The following is a 21,325-nucleotide window of genomic DNA, read 5'->3' on the forward strand; positions in this document are numbered from 1 at the left end:
AACCTCTGGAAGATGCAGGATTTTTTGTGTCTAAACCATCCAAGACAGATGGTTATCCAGCCTCCTTTTGAAAACCTCCAGTGAAGAAGCTTCCACAACCTCCCTAAGCAATCTGTTCCATTGTCCTACTGTTCTTACAGTTAGGAAGTTTTTCCTGAGATTTAATCTAGATCTGCTATGATGTAGCTTGAACCCAGTGCCTTTTATTCTGCACTCTGTGCAAGAGAGAACAACTTTTCTCCCATCTTTTTTATGGCAGCTATCATATCCCCCCTCAATCTCCTCTTTTCCAAACTAAACATACCCAGTTCCTTCAGCCTTTGCTTGTATGGCTTGCATTCCATCCCTTCGATCATCTTTGTCACTCACCTCTGGATCCTTTCCAGTTTCTCGACATCCTTTCTATACATTGGTGACCAAAACTGGACACAGTACTCCAGCTGAGGCCTAACTAGTGCCGAGTAGAGAGGCACTATCAGCTCCCATAACTTGCATGCTATGCCGCTGTTAATGTAACCTAAAATTGTATTGGTTGGGTTTTTTTGCAACAGCATTGCATTGCTGACTCATGTTGAGGCTGTGCTCTAGCACAACTCCCAGATCCTTCTTAACAGTACTGCTGCAAAGCCAGTTTCCCCCCATTCTGTATTTGTGCATTTGGTTTTTCTTCCCTAAGTGTAGCACCTGACATTTGTCTTTGTTAAATTTCATTTTGTTGTCTATAGCCCAGTTCTCCAATTTATCACAATCTCTCTGAATTTTAGCTCTATCCTCTAAAGTATTGGCAACTCCTCCTAGCTTTGTGTCATCTACAGACTTGATCAGTGTGCTCTCTATTCCTATATCCAGGTCATTAATGAAGATGGTATATAATCCTGAACCAAGAACAGATCCCTGTGGAACCGCATTTGAGACCTCCCACCAATCTGACATCATTGAATTAATAGTTACTCTTTGTTTGTGGTTGTTTAACCAATAATATATACACTTAATGGTAGTTCTGTCGAGACCGCACTTCTCCAGCTTACTTATCAGTATGCCATGTGGGACTGTCAAAAGCCTTGCTGAAGTCCAGGTATATTATGTCCACTGCATTCCCCCTGTCCACCAAATCAGTTACCCTGTCAAAGAAGGAAATCAAGCTGGTTTAGCATGATTTGTTCTTTATAATATAAATCCATGCTGGCTGCTAGTGATTACCCCTTCATCCTCTGGGTATTCACAAATTGAATGTTTTATACATTGCTCTAGTAGCTTCCCCGGTATCGAAGTCAGGGTGGCTAATTTATAGCTCCCTAGCTCCTCCTTTTCCCCATTTTTAAAGATGGGCACTACATTAGCCCTTCTCCAGACTTCTGGAACTCTCCTGTCATCCATGAGTTTGTAAATATTATTGCCAATGGCTCTGAGATTTTTTCAGCTAATTCCTTCTGTACCCTCGGGTGAATGCATCCAGCCCTGCTGATTTAAATTCATTCAAATTGGTCAGAAGATCTCTGATGTGCTCTTTTTTTATCCTGATTTGCATCCCTTCTCCTTCATTGTCTATGGTAACTTTGCTAGTCATCAGTTCACATGTTATTTTTTGTGAGAAGCATGAAGCAAAGTAGGTTTTGCTAGTGGTTGATGGGACTGGTTGGAAGTTGACTTCAGTTTTTTCCAGGCTGATTGTGAGTCCAAACTCCTTAGTTGCCTCTGAGAACCTGTCAAGGGGGTAGGTTGTAGGTCACTTTCACTGTGACTAAGTAGACCACAGTCATCCATAAAAAGGGTTCACATATGAATTTCTTAATTACTTTTGTCTTTGCAGTAAGCTTTTGGTCATTGAAGAGTTTTCCATCAGTTCTGAACCTCATGTAGCAACTAAAGAGAATCAGTGTTAGCGTGCAGCCTTGTTTCATCCCAGTACATATGGGGAATGGTTTAGAGAGGCCACCATCTGAGAGTACTTGACCAGTTCTATCTTCATGGAATTGACATATGGTATTAACAAATTTGGTGGGGCAGCCAAATTTTTCTAGAATTTTCCAGAGGCTGATTCTGCTTACAGTGTTGAACCCTCCTGCCTCCCCATCCCTCCATGATTCTATTATGATCTTCATACCCAATTGTGCATACTAGCGGTTCCAGTGCTATGTTGAAGAGTAACAGGGATAGTGGGCAGCCCTGCCTTGTTCCTTTCTGTAATGAGACTGTTTCTAAGTATTGGTGATCACCCAGGAGGGGGATCTGGTGTCGAGCAGTTTAATCCCAGTTGATAAAGTGATCACTGAATCCCATTCCCTTAAGAACCCGAAAGAGAGAATCTTATGCAACTTTATTGTTTTATAGTTTCTTAAAAATTCTCGAGTTTGTCATTGACGAAAGCCACAAAGGCTACATCGGTGAGAAGCAGGGTGTTAAGTCTGCACACATGTCCAGGAGTGCTCTGGCAGCTCCCCACTGCTGGCGCCTTTCACCAATGAAGCCTTTCCCTGCTGCAGGGAGCTGCCAGAGCCTTTCCCTGCTGCTTCCGCCTGCCAGAGCCTTTCACATCGGCTTGTATTTACACACTGCACTGCGGACACAGCCTGCTTTTCACTGCAGTGTGTTGCTATGCATACCCTACACACCACTGCCACTGTGGACAAGACCTATAAAAGTATACCTCATTTTTTTTAAATATTAAGATAGGAAAGACTGTAAAAAGTTGACAAAGTATGAAACTTCATGACATTTTTCCTGTCAGATTCATTTCATTCTTTACTATGCTAATCATATTTTGAAACAGCAGTTTCTTGTTTCTGTTGGAGCCACCTACATCAATAACAGAATTTGTCAGCAAAGAGAACAGACTGTCTTGAAATATTGTTTCTATGCTAAGCAAAAAGAGAGTTAAGGTACAAATTTTTAATCCAAAATGGTCTCATCTATTTAATTAAAAACAAAGGTATATGAAAAATTTTAACTAATAACACTTTGTTTAAACATCTATAGATGATAAAAAGATGTATCTGTTCTATAAACTGTAAAAGATTTGAAATTGGTTTTCTCCCGTAGAAGAATATGTCTCCGCAAATTGTCTTCAAAAGTACATTCATTAGAAATCTCAGTGATAACTATAATTTCAGTTATTCATATTACAACTATAAAGTATAAATTCTGTCCAGATAAAGGATACAATATAGAACACTTTTTAAAATAATTATTGGAAGAGGAGACTAGGTAGTGCTACAGAGCTGTCTGGATGAAGGAAAGTTGAGTTCCTCATACCTTCTGGCAATTGCATCCTATCCACCCTTCCTAAAGTCTCCCCAACCTAAATAAAGGACCTCCTAGAAGAAAAAGGCTTAACAACATCTGGGGAGAATTATTTTGCCTCCCCCCGAGCCCTGATTTTGATGAAAAACTACCTGTTCTGAGCCCCCCAATTCAAGATGCCAGTGCCCACAGAGACCAGTATCAGCTTGTGGGGCTAATCAAACTCATGGCTGGTGATGTGACAGAAATTAAAAACAACATAGCCACTTGCAAACTTCTGTATCCATCATACCATACCTTGCCCCTTTTCTGGATGCAAGAATATATATACAATCCAGAGATCAGAGTACTGAATTTGTGTAATTTTAAGAAGAGATGTGTCAGTTTTAGGAGGTAGTTCTTTTGAGACCCTCTTGAAGTTTAGCAGTTTGGCTTCTCCATGCCTTTCTAAATTGTATATTTTTAGTAAGATTAAATGCATAAACAATCTACACCAGTGATACTTAAACCTTAGTGGTTCAGGAGCCAAATTAGCGTTCAGTATTACCCAAAAGAGCCACAATAGTGTGAATTCATTGTTTCATTTTATATATATTTCTCACAACAAATTAATTATCAACTTGAACTGTTATTAACTTAATTGGTTAATAACATAGTAAAAGCATCCTGATTGGTTAATAACTTAGACTGGTTAATAATTAAATCACACAGTGTTTTAATATATGTCCTGTAAAGAGCCGCAGGAGACACATTAAAGAGCCACTTGCGGCTCATGAGCCTCAGTGTGACTATCACTGGTCCTCACTTGCCTTTTAGATAGAAATGCAAGAGGAATGTTATGACTGTGGCTTGAACATCTGCAGTTAGAAATTCAAGCCATACAAAAATGTACAAGCAATTAGGCTAGCAATCCGAGAAAAAAAAATCTATGGGCTTTCAACTGAGGAGCCCAACTCCTCAGTTACAGTTAATTTAACCTCACAGCATTCCTTCAATGTAGGAATTATATTTACCCTGACTTTACAGTGGGGAAAACTGATCTAAAGAGAGGTTAAATGGCTGGAGAAGACCTAGGAACTCCTGATGTCCTGTTCTCTGCTACAACCATTGTACAACATTTTGTCTTCTGTACTACTGTGCTGTGGGTCAGATTTTAACATTGAGTCCATCTCAGTCTGAGGCCAAAAAGGATCTGGGATATTGGGGAGACAGCATGCTCAGTGCTTGGGGGGAAAACACCAATTCACATTTTCTAGTGATTCCTGTGGCTGAACCAGGCGAGATTTTGATGGACTCTGGAGCCCCATGTCCAGTCCTCCTTGTCAAGAAAGATAATTGGCCCAAAACAAGGTCATAAGCACTTGAGGAGTAGATAAGGAGAGGGGATGAATGCACACACATCCCCACTTACCAGAATAGCATTTAACACCATTCACTGAAAGGAATGCAAACATGTAGGCGGATATGACGTATAACATCTTCTAAGTTCTGTGCGCAAGCTGCTTTGTGTGTAGGCCAAAAGCACATACAATATGGACATCATTTCCTTTCTCTAACACTGAAAGCCCATTGCATTTCAGATTGCAGAATGTACTCTCCTAGGGAACAAGAGGTATAAGATTACCTTTTGAATACATATCGCCCACATACAATGAACTCAGGATGTAAATGGTGATTTTGCATTTAGCAGAACCTGCTGCTGCCAGCTTGTCCCGTATTATAAAAATGTTTAAAACAAATGCCAAATTTAATCTACAAACAAATATTCATATTGGGTGAAATTGATTCTTGTGCAGAGGTTAAGGCCAAGGTCTTTACAGCACATAAATTCCACTTTGTGCCTCAAAGTGTGACATTAGAATTTGTTCATAGAACTTGTGCTGGCCCTCTTTCCAAAGGTGGATTTCACCCATTAAGGATAAATCTGCAAAAAAACCCAAACCCACAGGGTTGAGAGTAATACTATAAGACTCAACTTCAGCAGTCTTAGTTGGTCAGTATAACATCATGTGGGTTTTTAAATAGTGCTTTAGGTGTGTTTTCTTCATATGATTCATTGTTTAATTGGTTAGTTAAGCGTATCACGTCATTGTTAATTTTAGATCTGTATTGATAAAGCCTTTTTTGAGCCTGAAAATTATGTAAATTAATGATGCAATGTAACATTTACATTAACAAAAATGTATAAAAATCTTAGTTGTGTCTGTACAAATATGTACAGTTCCTGACCAGTTCCTGTGACTAAAATAAGATCAATCTACTACATTTTCAGTTTGTTTTTAAGCCTTGAATTTTATTTTCCTTGACTGACAGTCTATCACTGATCTGGAAGGGTTTTTCTTCAAAGAGCATAAAAGCTTTCTTTTGCCAACCTTGCTGCTATGTACTTGACCTTATAAATTAAGTTCTTAACAATTTGGTTTATACTGTGTGTCTTTTTTAATATTATACTTATAGTTTTAAAACCAAACACATTTCCTTAAGAGTTATTCCAGTAGATGTTCACTGTGTAATTTTCCTTTAGGATGTGTGGTTGCTCACTGGCTCTTTGGCATGGAAAAAGGATACTGTGTTGGTTTTGTCTCAAGGAATGTAAACTGTTTGTACTTGTGGCCAAAAGACCTTAGTTACAAAACAAAGGTTTTATCACCCATCCTGTATTCTTTCTATCCTTAACATTTCTTTACTAAATGCCTTCAACTTGAACTGTGTGATAATACATATGTTTGGTACACATGGTTTGTTTATGCCGAACTGCATTAGCCAGTCTCATGTTCTTGGAGTGCTTGAAGTAGTTTCGCTAATCTGTCAGTATAGTATGTACTTTTGGATAAATATAGACATGCAGCCACTCTGCAAGTTGTAGGTCATCATCATATGCTGAAGCTAAAAATTACCCCTTTGGCTATGGAAAGCCTGATCCGATCAGGAGGCCTGCTCGAACTTCAGCACTTGCCTATTTAAAAAAAAAAAAAACAAAAAACCTAAATGAAATGCCTGCCTTGATGTCGAAGAAAGACATATAGTGAAAGTGTGAAACAGGATCATGAAACAAGTAATTTCTTTCTCCATTTTAGTAAGAAAACAGTTTTGAGAATTGGAACTTCTGTTATTTTCAGGCTCATGGATATTACAGTAGCCTGTTGGAGAAGATTCAGTGTGGTCAGTTTTATAAAGGAGCTTGGTAGGTATAAAAACATTGGGACTTTGTGTTTTAGTGTGTCTCATTAGCCTGTATGGTGTTAGATTCAAAATTTGGCACTCTTAAGTTAAAGAAAATAGTGTATTCTTTTTCCTGTTAAATATAATGAGAAGTCACTAACAGTGTTTTGCTAAAATTGTATCCACTGTGTTGCAAGTTTTTAACTTGCACATATTAGACTGATTTTTCTGTTGTTTTGCTTGATCTTTGAGTTTGAAGAAAAGTTTCTGTAATATAATGTACAAGAAGTACTGAGGAAATGGCATAATTTAGTTTTTTACTCCTCACTTTTCATCAGCTTACTGCATACATATGTTTAAAAGCTACTGTACTTTCTTAGAATTCTTACTATAGTAATTGTTCATCACATCAGAAAAGCAAATTATTTACAACATGAAAAGAATTAACAGTGATTTAACATACATTTCAATGCAGTTTTCCAGTTTTCAGAAATGGCATAGGGTCAAAAGGATATGTGGATATTTCATTGCAATGTGCATAATATATCTTTCTCACATTTAAAGAAAATGCTATGCTGTTATAACCTGGTCTAAGTGAAAGTGTTAGAAAGGGAAGGATTAATGTTTCTGGGTACCGTTGGTTTGCAGGTATGATAGAATTTAAGCAATAACTCAAGGTACCAAGCAAAACTGGTTGCTTAATGGGGGTGGTTCTCTACGAAATTGCACTTGAAATGTTGGAGATATTTTTGGGATGATCTGATAAGGGTGCTATCTTGTTCAGAGGCAGGTGTTTTGTGTGTGCGCATGTGCGTGTGCATGTGTGTGTGAAAAATAAAACCCCAAAAAACCTATGTTAAACATTAAGTTTGCAAAGTCAAGCACTCAAAAGTTAGGAAATGCCAAAATTAAGGTTGCCCCTGCAACCTATAAGCAGCCCCCCAGTGTTTATGCATTTTGATACAATCTAAAGTTATGTGATCACATACTATTTTTCCCACAGGACTATACACCAGGTAGTGCATAGGATGGATGGTGCTCACTGAATGCTAATTAAACATTTTTTTTTATCCTCGTCATTTATTGTGTGTCCCTTTGCATTGTTTACTGCATACCATCCAAATCCTGTACCTAGTACCAAATTAATTTCCCATAGGATTTTCTATGATGCTGTCATCATAGTATCTTAGTAGGATAGTATGTGGCCATATAATTAATGACTATATCATCATGCATAAGTGCAAGGGAATCACATTATTGTTACACCGGTACCTTAATTCTGGCATTTCTTAAATGTTGAGTGCTTGGCTTTACAAACTTTATATTCTGTTAATCTAGTTTTTTGTATGTAAGACAGTTTTTTCTTTGTATATATAGATACTTCAAAACTTACTACATAGTGTAGAGGGTGCAAATGTCTTTCAGTTTTTCTTACAAATCAGAAGACAAAATTTTTAAAACTGGATGTTTGCATTTATTCAGCACTTTTGAAAATTAGCCCTCCTTAATTTAGGAACCTAAATATATTTTTAAGATGCTAACAGGCAACCAGCTTTGAAAATTATGAACATAGTAATTAGTAGTAAAAAGTTTTTGCTCCATTTTGTCTGTCCTTCTGCAAATGGAAAACTTGTCCCTACAATATATTCTTAAAGTGTGGTTCTGCAGTGAAAAGTAACTGTGCAAATCTGCTCCCTTGAGTAAACGGTATGGTCTGTTGACTGTAGTGACAAATGTAAGTTCTCTCTTATTTTACTGAGATCAGCATTACAGAGCCAACTTTATGGATTCCATTCTGGTTCACAGGTCAGCAGCAGAGTTGCCAATGAAGTTCCAATTGCTGGGTCACTCTTTTTACTCTTTTACTATGCAAATATTTGACACAATATGCCACACATTAGAACATAAGAATGGCCATACTGGGTCAGACCAAAGGTTCATCTAGCCCAGTATCCTGTCTACCGACAGTGGCCAATGCCAGGTGTCCCAGAGGGAGTGAACCTAACAGGTAATGATCTAGTGATCTCTCTCCTGCCATCCATCTCCACCTTTTGACAAACAGAGGCTAGGGACACCATTCCTTACCTATCCTGGCTAATAGCCATTAATGCACTTAACCTCCATGAATTTATCCAGTTCTCTTTTAAACCCTATTATAGTCCTAGCCTTCACAACCTCCTCAGGCAAGGAGTTCCACAGGTTGACTGTGCACTGTGTGAAGAAGAACTTCCTTTTATTTGTTTTTTTAACCTGCTACCCATTAATTTCATTTGGTGGCCCCTAGTTCTTATATTATGGGAACAAGTAAACAACTTTTCCTTATTCACTTTCTCCACACCACTCATGATTTTATATATCTCTATCATATCCCCCCTTAGTCTCCTCTTTTCCAAGCTGAAAAGTCCTACCCTCTTTAATCTCTCCTCATATGGGACCCATTCCAAATCCCTAATCATTTTATTTGCCCTTTTCTGAACCTTTTCTAATGCCAGTAAATCTTTTTTGAGATGAGGGGACCACATCTGTATGCAGTATTCAATATGTGGGCGTACCATGGGTTTATATAAGGGCAATAAGATGTTCTCCGTCTAATTCTCTATCCCTTTTTAATGATTCCTAACATCCCGTTTGCTTTTTTGACTGCCGCTGCACGTCTTCAGAGAACTATCCACGATGACTCCAAGATCTTTCTCCTGATTAGTTGTAGCTAAATTAGCCCCCATCATATTGTATGTATAGTTAGGGTTATTTTTTCCAATGTGCATTACTTTACATTTATCCACATTAAATTTCATTTGTCATTTTGTTGCCCAATCACTTAGTTTTGTGAGATCTTTTTGAAGTTCTTCACAGTCTGCTTTGGTCTTAACTATCTTGAGCAGTTGAGTATCATCTGCAAACTTTGCCACCTCACTGTTTACCCCTTTCTCCAGATCATTTATGAATAAGTTGAATAGGATTGGTCCTAGGACTGACCCTTGGGGAACACCACTAGTTCCCCCCTCCATTCTGAAAATTTACTATTTATTCCTACCCTTTGTTCCCTGTCTTTTAACCAGTTCTCAATCCATGAAAGGATGTTCCCTCTTATCCTATGACAACTTAATTTACGTAAGAGCCTTTCGTGAGAGACCTTGTCAAAGGCTTTCCGGAAATCGAAGTACACTATGTCCACTGGATCCCCCTTGTCCACATGTTTGCTGACCCCTTCAAAGAACTCTAATAGATTAGTAAGACACGATCTCCCTTTACAGAAACCATGTTGACTTTTGCACAATCATTTATGTTCTATGTGTCTGACAATTTTATTCTTTACTATTGTCTCAACTAATTTGCCCGGTACTGACGTTAGACTTACCGGTCTGTAATTGCCAGGATCACCTCTAGAGCCCTTCTTAAATATTGGTGTTACATTAGCTATCTTCCAGTCATTAGATACAGTATGTGATTTAAAGGACAGGTTACAAACTATAGTTAATAGTTCTGCAATTTCACATTTGAGTTCTTTCAGAACTCTTGGGTGAATGCCATCTGGTCCCAGTGAGTTGTTACTGTTAAGTTTCTCAATTAATTCCAAAATCTCCTCTAGTGACACTTCAATCTGTGACAATTCCTCAGATTTGTCACCTACAAAAGACAGCTCAGGTTTGGGAATCTCCCTAACATCCTCAGCCGTGAAGACTGAAGCAAAGAATTAATTTAGTTTCTCTGTGATGACTTTATCATCTTTAAATGCTGCTTTTGTATCTCAATCATCCAGGGGCCCCACTGGTTGTTTAGCAGGTTTCCTGCTTCTGATGTACTTAAAAACATTTTGTTATTACCATTTGAGTTTTTGGCTAGCTGTTCTTCAAGCTCCTTTTTGGCTTTTCTTGTTACATTTTTACATTTAATTTGGCAGTGTTTATGCTCCTTTCTATTTACCTCACTAGGATTTGACTTCCACTTTTTAAAAGATGCCTTTTTATCTCTCACTGCTTCTTTTACCTGGTTGTTAAGCTACGGCGGCTCTTTTTTAGCTCTTTTACTGTGTTTTTTAATTTGGGGTATACGTTTAAGTTGAGCCTCTATTATGGTGTCTTTGAAGTGACCATGCAGCTTGCAGGGATTTCACTCTAGTCATTGTACCTTTTAATTTCTGTTTAACTAACCTCCTCATTTTTGCATAGTTCCCCTTTCTGAAATTAAATGCCCACAGTGTTGGGCTGTTGAGGTGTTCTTTCCACCACAGGAATGTTAAATGTTATTATATTATGGTCACTATTTCCAAGTGGTCCTGTTCTAGTTACCTCTTGGACCAGATCCTGCGCTCCACTCAGGACTAGATTGAAAGTTGCCTCTCCCCTTGTGGGTTCCTGTACCAGCTGCTCCAAGAAGCAGTCATGTAAAGTATCGAGAAATTTTGTCTCTGCATTTCGTCCTGAGGTGACATGTACCCAGTTAATATGGGGATAATTGAAATCCCCCACTATTATTGAATATTTTATTTTGATAGCCTCTCTAATCTCCCTTAGCATTTCATCGTCACTGTCACTGTCCTTATCAGGTGGTCGATAATAGATCCCTACTGATATATTCTTATTAGAGCATGGAATTACAATCCATAGAGATTCTATGGAACATGTGGATTCATTTAAGATTTTTATTTCATTTGATTCTACATTTTCTTTCACATATAGTGCCACTCCCCTGGCCCTCGCAAGACATGTTCTGTCCTTCCGATATATTTTGTACCCCAGAATGATTGTGTCCCATTGATTGTCCTCACTCCACCAGGTTTCTGTGATGCCTGTTATATCAATATCCTCCTTTAAGACGGGGCACTCTAGTTCACCCATCTTATTATTTAGGCTTCTAGCATTTGTGTACAAGCACTTTAAAAACTTGTCACTGTTTATTTGTCTACCCTTTTCTGATGTGCCAGATTCTTTATGTGAATGTTTCTCGTCTGATCTGGCCCATACTTTATCCTCTTTCATCCCCTCCTCCTGACTAAAACCTAGAGAATCTCTATCAATAGACTCTCCTCTAAGAGAAGTCTCTGTCCGATCCACGTGCGCCTCTGCAGCAATCGGCTTTCCCCCGTCTCTTAGTTTAAAAACTGCTCTGCAACCTTTTTAATGTTAAGCGTCAACAGATGCAACAAAAGCTGAAATTGCATACAATAGTTGCACCGGTATAAATTAGGATAGAATTTGAGTTGTCAAATCTTCTTAATGGTGGTTATGTTGCTTTTCAGACCTGAGACTGAATAGTGAACCTGGCAGTTAGAAAATGATTGTTTTGCTTGTAAACTAAACAAGTTTAATGTCAGAAATTGCCACAGTAAACCTGGAACCCCAATGCTATTTTACATAATCTCTTTGCAGAAAAGTGTTTCATCCATTGCTAAAGGACTTAAGTGACAGAGGTTCTATACATATCTTGGGAGACACTTCCATCATCTAATAGATTTGATATTGAAAATAAATTTTCCCTTTTTCAGTTGCACCCCATTATTCCTCATAATACCATCCTAAATGATGATGGGAGTGGAATTTGTAGTTACACTCTTCACTCATTGCTCTCTTCTTCATACACTAGAAGTCTGTTGTTGTTTAGACTAGCTGAAGTTAGTGAGGCATTCCTGTTTTAGAAACAATTTTGTATCAAAAATGTAGAAGTGCTCTATTTATGATTTGTTATATGCACAATATCACATTCCCAGCATAGCTTAATTATCATTATTATGTTTTAACAGTCAATAATCAATGTAAGCTTTATGGAAAGTTAAGCTAGATGGAGAAAATAATTGGTGATAGCTGTACTAGAGCTGTATGTGATCTCATATCTTGTTAATTAAGAGGCTCATTCCCACTGTACTGCAATATGGATTGAATATTTAACACCCATTAAGAGTAATGGCTATTCTGTCATACACAGAACAGTAAATTTACTTCTGTCTAGCATATACATGATATATAGTGGACTTTTAAAAATGGAATTTTGAAAGAAAACTATCTGTTCCCTATTCTGCAATGCAGTTTCCATAATTTTCAGTGCAAAAAATGTGGGCCTAATTCTGCAAGGTTCTGAGCACAGCCTGCCAGGTCCAGTGCATCCTCAAATGCCACTGAAATTATTGGGAGTTGAAGATGCTTAGCACCTTGTAGAAACAGGATGTTAAGCATATAAAATATCATCTATTCTTATGGTAAATTCAGAGGTTAATATTTGAAAATAACTTTCAGCAGAAGATACCAAATTCGTCCCAGAAGACCATATGGTACAGAATGCTAAGAGCCAGTTTCTAATCTTAGATGTGTGATATCCATCACTGCGTATCTGAAAAACCTGCTTCTGTACTTGCAGGTCTCATTTTTTTCTAACCTGGTAAGATGCATGCAAAAGTGATGCATGTGCTTTTTGGTTGTTTTTCTCTTATGATTGCAGCAAGATTGGGAAGTGATATCAGCCTTGTACATTTTATCATTTTTTAAATCTCTCTACCCCCACCTCCACAGCTGCTCAAAAGTGTTCTGACACCTGAATTGCAGCAGGAGTGGCAGGTGATCTGCGCCATCGAGAGCTGCTCATAATACCACTTCTTATACCAACTGGAGAGTGAACAGCAGGGGATGCAGCCAGCATCACATTACAAGATCAAACATGTCACTTTTTCTCCATAGAGGACAAAGCCCCTTCTGGCATAAGTTTGGGAATTTAAGTTTAGGGTTCTCATGCATAGAAAAACAGTATTGGCACTTTCTTTTATTTCTCTTCTGGTTTGTTATAAGAAACAGAAGCAGAGCTAAATACAGTGCACATTGTCATCATGCTTATGAGGCTGATAAATAATGTTAATAAAACAACAGTGTTTGGTCCTTTCAGGTAAACTGATAAAATAATAGATGTTCAGTACCAGAGAAAATATTTGGGGCTTGACTCTTTTCGCATATGGTTTATACTGGTGAAACTCACTGGACTTACTCCTGATTTACAAGTGAGAGGAAAATCAGGCACTCTATATTCTGGTTTTAACACACACAAAAATAGTTATACTTCTGGTGTCTGTGGGAGTTGAGCATTTTGAATAACAATAAAGAGACTAGTTGACAATCGAGCAATCGTGATCTTGCATGGAAGATAAGATGATAAGAAACTGGAGTGTTATTAAGAGCAGTGAGTGATGGCAGGTCTCATCATGTAAAAGACAGTACAGAGTGGAACAGGAAACGTAAACTGTACCCAGTCATAAGATATAAGATGTCATCTACAGTTTCTTGTGACAATCTCGTCATGCACAGACCATAGAACCCAGTCTAAACTTTCACATTTTTGTTGAACAAGTGCACAACTTATTTTCAATATTTATTTTTACATAGTATGTTTGCCTGATGAATCATAGAACTGGAAGGGACCTCAAGAGGTCATCTAGTCCAGTCCCCTGCACTCAAGGCAGGACTAAGTATTATCTAATTTGTTGCTTTGTTTCACTGATAAGACATTAGAATAGTCTTAGAAAACTAAAACAGGCAGGTGTTGCCTAAAGTAAACATATTTCTTGTTCATTTCAGCCTCTCCAGTTGGTAACGGATACATCAAACCACCAGTTCCACCTGTTTCTGGCACACAAAGGGAAAAGGGACCTCCAGCCATGTTGCCCATCAGTGTTGACCCGGACAGTAAACCAGGCGAATATGTCCTGAAGAGTTTATTTGTTAACTTTACAACTCAGGCTGAGCGCAAAATTCGCATCATCATGGCAGAGCCCCTGGTGAGTACAAAAGAAATCCTAAAAAAAAGTTTAAACTGCATAGAGTTTATTGTTAAATCAGTGTTGAGTTTATTATGAAATTTCTAATCTGTTTCAGATTATGATATAAATTTCAATGAGGTTTCAAAAAGTCAACAGTTCTCAAAAGCTAAAACATAAAAATCTGTAGTACAACAGCCTGTATTTTACTTCCATGATAATAGTAGGTTTCTCTTTTAAGAATTATTTCACTTGACCTAATGTTATTATTCCTAATCTTCCAGATATGAGTAGTCCATATTATGCAACTAGCCTTCTGTACCTTTAACCAGAAACTACATTTTATTTAAATTTTATGATCTTGAATAGGCCAGTAATAGTTTTGCAGCACATATTTTAGCTGGAATAGATTCATAGATACTAAGGTCAGAAGGGACCATTATGATCATCTAGTCTGACCTTCTGCACAACGCAGGCCACAGAATTTCACCCACCCACTCCTGCGAAAAACCTCTCACCTATGTCTGAGGTATTGAAGTCCTCAAGTCGTGGTTTAAAGACTTCAAGGAGCAGAGAATCCTCCAGCAAGTGACCCGTGCTTCATGCTATAGAGGAAGGCGAAAAACCTCAGGGCCTCTTCCAATCTGCCCTGGAGGAAAATTCCTTCCCGACCCCAAATATGGCAATCAGCTAAACCCTGAGCATATGGGCAAGATTCACCTGCCAGATACTACAGAAAATTCTTTCCTGGGTAACTCAGATCCCACCCCATCTAACATCCCATCACAGGCCATTGGGCCTATTTACCATGAATATTTAATTCCAAAATCATGTTATCCCATCATAGCATCACTTACAAATAATTAGGAACCTAGATTTCTAGTAATTGGGAAAATTTTGCAGTGTCTTTATAACATTTTATAATAGAACCCTGTTTAGAACATCTAGAAAATCTGATTAGACCCCATATCTTTAGGATTCTAGAGATTCCTAAAGGTAGGAAAGATCCAGATTGTCTTGGCTCTGATAAAATGTGACTAGCTGTATCTTTTGAGTTAGATTTAGGAGGATTTGTTGTACATAGAAATATTTCTTCCCTCTGTAATATTTTGCAGATGGAAGATGGAGATACCTTATATAATTTTGTCAGAGGTAAAAGACTGGGAAAGAATTTTAAGCACAGCATGGTAAAATGTAGCAAACTGTGTAGGGGAAGGAGGACGATCCAGTTTACTTTTCTTTCCAGATCTCTCCAAATAAATCAGAGAGAGTAAAATAAAGGAATCAACCATGGTACAGGGTCTTCTTGGGAAGAGGGAATGACAGAGGCCGTTTGGTACGAAACAATCTTTACAATACCTATAGTGAACACTTTTAAACATATAGAGACAAAATAATACTAAGAAATTGCTAGACAAGATAAGAGAAGCAACAATAAGATGGATTCTGAAGAAAAGTTAAAAGGAGACTGCATACTGAGAAATACCTCTGTATTGAGGCCATTTATGTAGCCCTTGAACACCTGATCATGTGCTTTCATTTAATGTTGCAGGAATAAGCATAAGAACATAAGAACAGCTATACTGTGTCAGACCAATGGTCCATCTAGTCCAGTATCCTGTCTTCTGACAGTGGCCAGTGCCATATGCTTCAGAGGGAATGAACAGAACAGGGCAATTATTGAGTGATCCTTCCCCTTTTGTCCAGTCCCAGCTTCTGGCAGTCAGAGGTTTAGGGTCACCCAGAGCATGGGGTTGTGTCCTGGATCATGTTGGCTAATAGCCATTGATGGACCTATCCTCCATGAACTTATCAAATTCTTTTTTGAACCCGGTTATACTTTTGGCTTTCATAATATCCCCTGACAACGAGTTCCACAGGTTGACTGCATCGTGTGAAGTACTGCCATGGATTTATACAGTGTTGTTATGATATTTTCTACCTCATTATCTATCCCTTTCCTAACATTCTGTTAGCTTGTTTGGCTGCCACTGCACATTGAACAGATGTTTTCAGCGGCAGTCAAAAAAGTTAAAATGCAATGAAATAGAGACTTAATATAGTGTCTCTGTTTTTCCCCACTTCACTTGTGTTAGGATTACTTGCATTTGCAATGTGTTGATATGTTAATTTTTGTGTGTGAAATGTATGACAATGTTAATGATAATCTTATTTCTTTTTGGTTATATAAAATTTTACTTGTGCTGTAGAAAACTGAGTCTAGAGTATAAGAATTTTGTGATGAACTGGAGATTTGCTCTCTTCTACAGTGTTTGCATTTGTCCTGAAAATATTGTTTAATTATGAAATGCTATCAGTGTTTCAATTAAGTATTCATATCTAATTAGTAGAGATAAAGCATATAGGGTATCGCCAGCAAAGGATGACCAGATGACACATACTGAAGCAGTCCTCTGTAGAGACTCAACCCAGGTGGCCTTGAGGTAATACTTACAAGATGGAAGAATCTGGGGAAAATGGCAAAAAATATATTGGCCTGCTGAGTGAGGGTTTATGCCCACCATTTCTTGCTTGGGTTTATAATCTAGGGGAGCTGTTGGATATCCAGCTGCTTCCGAGTAGTCTGCCAAGCATGCTTTTATCAATTGCACTTCATAAGAAGGTTGCCTCCGTTTTTTGTTGTTGTTGTTTTTTTTTTAATGGGGAAGAGATATGGACCTCATCAAGGCTGTCTGTGACTTTGTCACCTCAAAATGACATTTACTGCATTGTTTAATGGGGCTACATCCTCACACCGTTTGGAAACTGCAGCTACTGCAGACTGTGGCACCTTGCCTATTAAACAGGATTTCCCACAGAGTGCATTCTTTAAAGACATCATGCAGGCAGGTTTTTGACTCCTGAGGCTATAAGCTCCCAATGTGATGTGTGCTTAGGTCATGACTGCAGTGTTAATTTGACATATGAAGTCCTAAATGTTTTGAGTCCTAGCTACTTGAGAAACTGCCTTTCTTTCTCTCTGTGATAAAGCAGCAATTGTGATCATCTGAATATTTTGAACCAAAGTGTCTCCTGGTTTAAATGGGAGGGGCCTGGGAGCAGGTCATTCTTGGTGTGAAGGGTCTTCTGATTTGAAATTTATTTTCCCCTTTCCTGCCCTCCTAGTCCACCGCAGTCCAGATGTAGTGACATGCAGTGAGATTCATTTGTCTCCCCAGACTTTTCAGAGGTTTAAGGCTTGATTAGGGAACTGATGAATGATGCGGTGGAATTAATTCTAGGGTTGGGCATATTTTTTGGGAGGTGTATTTTTCTACTATCGTATTGATACATTTTGATTATTAATTCAGCATACAACCTCTTTAGTGCACGTAGAGAATTCAGTAGACACAATAGAAAAAAATCTAAATAAATAAAGTTTTAAAAAACTTAAACTGGATTTAAACTGATAAGTGTATATTAAAGAGCACACTTCAACTGATGGTGGGTGAGGGGGAAATGAATAATCTAATAGTTCTGTTCCATTTCTGTCATTCAGTTTCTTCCTGCTGGGAAGTAGATTAAGATGCAGAAAAAACGCTCATTATTTGAATAAATGAGAAAGGCTCAAGACTTACAAAGTTGTTGTATGGCAACTTGCTGTTTGTCTGTTATTATTTATTTCAGGTATATTGTTATTTAAGAACTTACCTTACCACTTGGAAAGTTTCTGTCTTTGTGGAGAGCTATGTATTAATCTATTTGCCAGAAAGAAGCCTCAAATGGATCAAGAAAAGGATCAAGAAAATTTCCACTCCCAATAAAAGAGACACCAGCAGTATTCACTGACACTTAATTCTCATTCCAGTTGTTTCATTGTGGTACAATGCAAGCTTCCATTTCTGGAACAAAACCAAAGCCCAAACTATTTCAGTCCTCAAGAAGCAACAACAAACCTTTTGCTGTATTTCTGCTTCTTTTAGAAAAGCAGCGTAGAGAGACATAGGGACCAGGGCCTTTTAATATCAAATATCATCATCATGCACCAATCCAAATGTGTGTAAATTTAGCATGCTTTCATAACACCAGCATTCAGCACCAGGAGTTCTACAGAAAGAGAGTACCATCTTTAGGTTTTACAAATACAGTAAAAATGGAATCCAGTAAATGACAAAAGTTTCAGCCCTTGAGCAGCCTCTGTGGGGACATTGGGACATCAAGCTTGCTGGGAAATGGGAAATTATAGAACCCCAGTTGAACCAATGCTGTTGAACAGAAGTGAAACATGGGCATTAAGGAAGGCTGAAGAACACCAGATTGACATTTTAGATTCTTGTTGGTTTCTTCAGCTGCTCCATACCAACTGACAGGACAAGATCAAAAATGACAGGACCAACTGACAGGACAAGATCAAAAATGTTCTAAGCCAAACCCAGCAATCACCCCTATCAGCACTGGTTCAGTTTTGGTGGCTTTCTTGCTATAGACATATTGTTACAATGGAAGACCAACAAATTTTGAAGCATGTGTACCAAGGAATGCTGCTGTAATGCACACACCTTCTGGGTGTGGTGTTCTGTTCCATCTAGTGGTACCGAGACCACTTAGAGAGAGAGAGATTAATGAGTCTGCTCTACAGCATTAGCTAAGAGCCATGTGGCTTTTAGCTCATGCAGTAGAGGCTCATGCATTTAGCTCCAGGTTCGATCCCACCCCCCCGATGACCGGGGGTCTGTCAATGTTACACAGCTACACAGCTGGCAATCACATGGGCATCAAACGCTTTGGTGGATATAAACTAAATATATAACCGAATAACTTTAAGCAGTATGCCAGAGATTGATCCAGTTGATAAAATTAAAGATATATTGATAAGGTTTTTCTCAGATATTTTTCTTTGTACATAAAGAGGTGTGGATGGGAGAGACTTTTTAATTATTTTATTTTTGTTTGTATGTATTTTTCTCTCACTGTTGTCTTCCCCATATCTGTTTGTATCCATCTGCTGCCTTTTGTCATCTACATAAGGCCTTAGTTTGTAGATGGGAGAGTCTGTGCTCTGCCTAGGGAGTTGTGGGGGGTTCCTAAGGTGACTTTAAGTCACATTTGCATCCTCCTAATTCTGAACTGGTCCGGGTGCTGCAGAGGTCCCAGCATAGCTTAGACACTCCTGGAGGGCTGCCTATGTGACAGTAGCCTCTCCCCAGTTTACAGGGGCACCTGTACTGCCCAAAATCTCCATGGCACATAGCACTGCATCTTTGGCTCCTGGCATTCGCAATAAACCCCTTCCAGTCTCATCCCAGCATGACTTTTACAGTGAATTTGTGTGGGGTCCTCAGAGGACAGTAGGCTGTCTTCCTCAGTTCCTGTGTCAAAAGAATTCTTCTTTAGTCAGACCCAGTGAGGGCTGCTGGTCTGGGGTTCTGTCCGCCACCCCCTCAGCCCGGTGATGGTCTGAGGTTCCAGCTGCTGGCCTCTTGCCAGCCGGGGTTCCAGCCATCAGCCCTGCTCAGCCTGCTACTGGTCTGGGATACCAGCCACCGACCCCGCACACCTCGCTGCTGGTCTGGGGTCCTAGCCACCCGACCCCCTGCCAGCCGGGGTCCTGGCCGCCGACCCCGCTCAGCCCGCTGCCAGTCTGGGGTTCTGTTGGGGGCCCCTGTAAATGTAAAATTTATTACTGGCACATGAAACCTTAAATTAATGAAGACTTGGCACGCCACTTCTCAAAGGTTGCCGACCTCTGTGCTAGCCCATCCATATCCCAAAGCAGCCACCTCCCCCACTGTTGACACATGTTTTATACTACCATTGGGTTGTCCCTTGCCTGGCATGTATGTGTAACACCAACATACCCCGATTGTCGGCGGGCAGGATTGAATCTGGGACCTCTAGAGCTAAATGCATGAGTTTCTACTGCATGAGCTAAAAACCACATGGCTCTTAACCAGGACTGAAGCAGACTCATCAATCTCTAGCTGGGCTAGGTGCCACTAGAGGGAGACAGAGCGCCCCACCAAGCAGGCATGGGTTACATACTACCCGCAGCTGAGGAAGTGCACCCTGAGCTTCAGAGACTTTTGAGTTGATATTCTGGATGAGCCCCCCTTGTAACACTGACAGAGCCTGGTCGCTGGTGGGTGGGATTGAACCTGGGACTTCTGAAGCTTAGTGTATGAGCCTCTACTGCATGAGCTAAAAGCCATGTGGCTGTAGCAGACTCATCAATCTCTAGATGGGCTAGGTGCCACTAGAGGGAGACAGAGTGCCCCACCACGCAGGCATGAGTTACATATGCACGCAATCCTTCCATGACTCACAAAAGTGCATATGCTGCATAAGGTGTCATCTTTGAGTAGAATGTGCTACATGCACTAGCATGTTCCTTGATTCCTCCACCTTTGTGTCTGAGCACATCCTTTGTCCCATAGGCATCAAAACATGTGCTTTGATACTGAACAGGGACTTCTTTTATTTATGTGGTGAATGGTGGAGTATAGCATATGTTGTTATTTGTGTTAAGATAGCACCTAGCAGGCTCAATCAGAATTGAGTTCCCATTATGATAGGCTCTGTACAAATGCAGAGTATGAGACAGTCCCTGTCCCAAAGAGCTCAGAATCTAAATGCACGAGACAGAGAAAATTTAATAAACTGACAACATACAAGCCAAATGTTAAAAATACAAAATTTGGTAGTTCCCTTTTTTGGGTTGATATATTGACCCAGAACCGCAGATGTTCACACGAGGCAGTTGAACTCAATGACACTGCAAACTCGTATTAGGGCAGTAATAGTTTATACTATATTGGAAACACTATGCAGTGAACTAGATACTACCCACTGATGCCGTAGATGGGGAAAGAGGGCATAGGCTGCCTCTTCCCCATCACAAAAGCAGCAGGGTAGTTTATCTATCTAGTGCTCAAGACAGTGCCACAAATCACAGTGACCTGGCAAACGGGGATGGAAGGGGCTTATCGATACGCTGCCATCAGCAGCAAACACTGAAAGGGGATACCGAGCAGTGTTCCTTTTTAGAACAGTGGCACAGTGCACTCCACAGTGCTTCCCTTCGGTACCCCATGAAATCTGGATTGGGACAGCAGAATTCCAGCAGCAGAGGATACGTGGGGCAGTGCCACTTCTCTGTTTTACTGCACTGACCATAGTAAGATGCAGCTTCAGCCAATTATGTTTTGACTTTTTGGCTACTGAAGCAGGCTGTGACCAGCATGAGGACAA

The 21,325-nt window shown here is 39.4% G+C and overlaps 1 protein-coding gene across 8 annotated transcripts in view; it reads left to right on the forward strand.

The window, feature by feature from the left end:
- FRY (FRY microtubule binding protein) overlaps positions 1-21,325 on the forward strand; it is a 375,793-nt gene that overhangs the window by 128,750 nt on the left and 225,718 nt on the right. For 7 of the 8 annotated variants that reach the window (XM_048847137.2, XM_048847131.2, XM_048847143.2 and 4 more), the window contains one exon: positions 13,959-14,158. In XM_048847137.2, coding sequence (XP_048703094.1) covers positions 14,039-14,158 — 120 coding nt within the window. In that variant the 5' untranslated portion in view covers positions 13,959-14,038. Of the gene's footprint in view, positions 1-6,081; positions 6,425-13,958; positions 14,159-21,325 lie in introns of those variants that run through there. The other variant, XM_048847116.2, reaches the window with a different exon arrangement.

Source organism: Caretta caretta, chromosome 1 (genome assembly GCF_965140235.1).
Source record: "Caretta caretta isolate rCarCar2 chromosome 1, rCarCar1.hap1, whole genome shotgun sequence".
Lineage (NCBI taxonomy): Eukaryota > Metazoa > Chordata > Testudines > Cheloniidae > Caretta > Caretta caretta.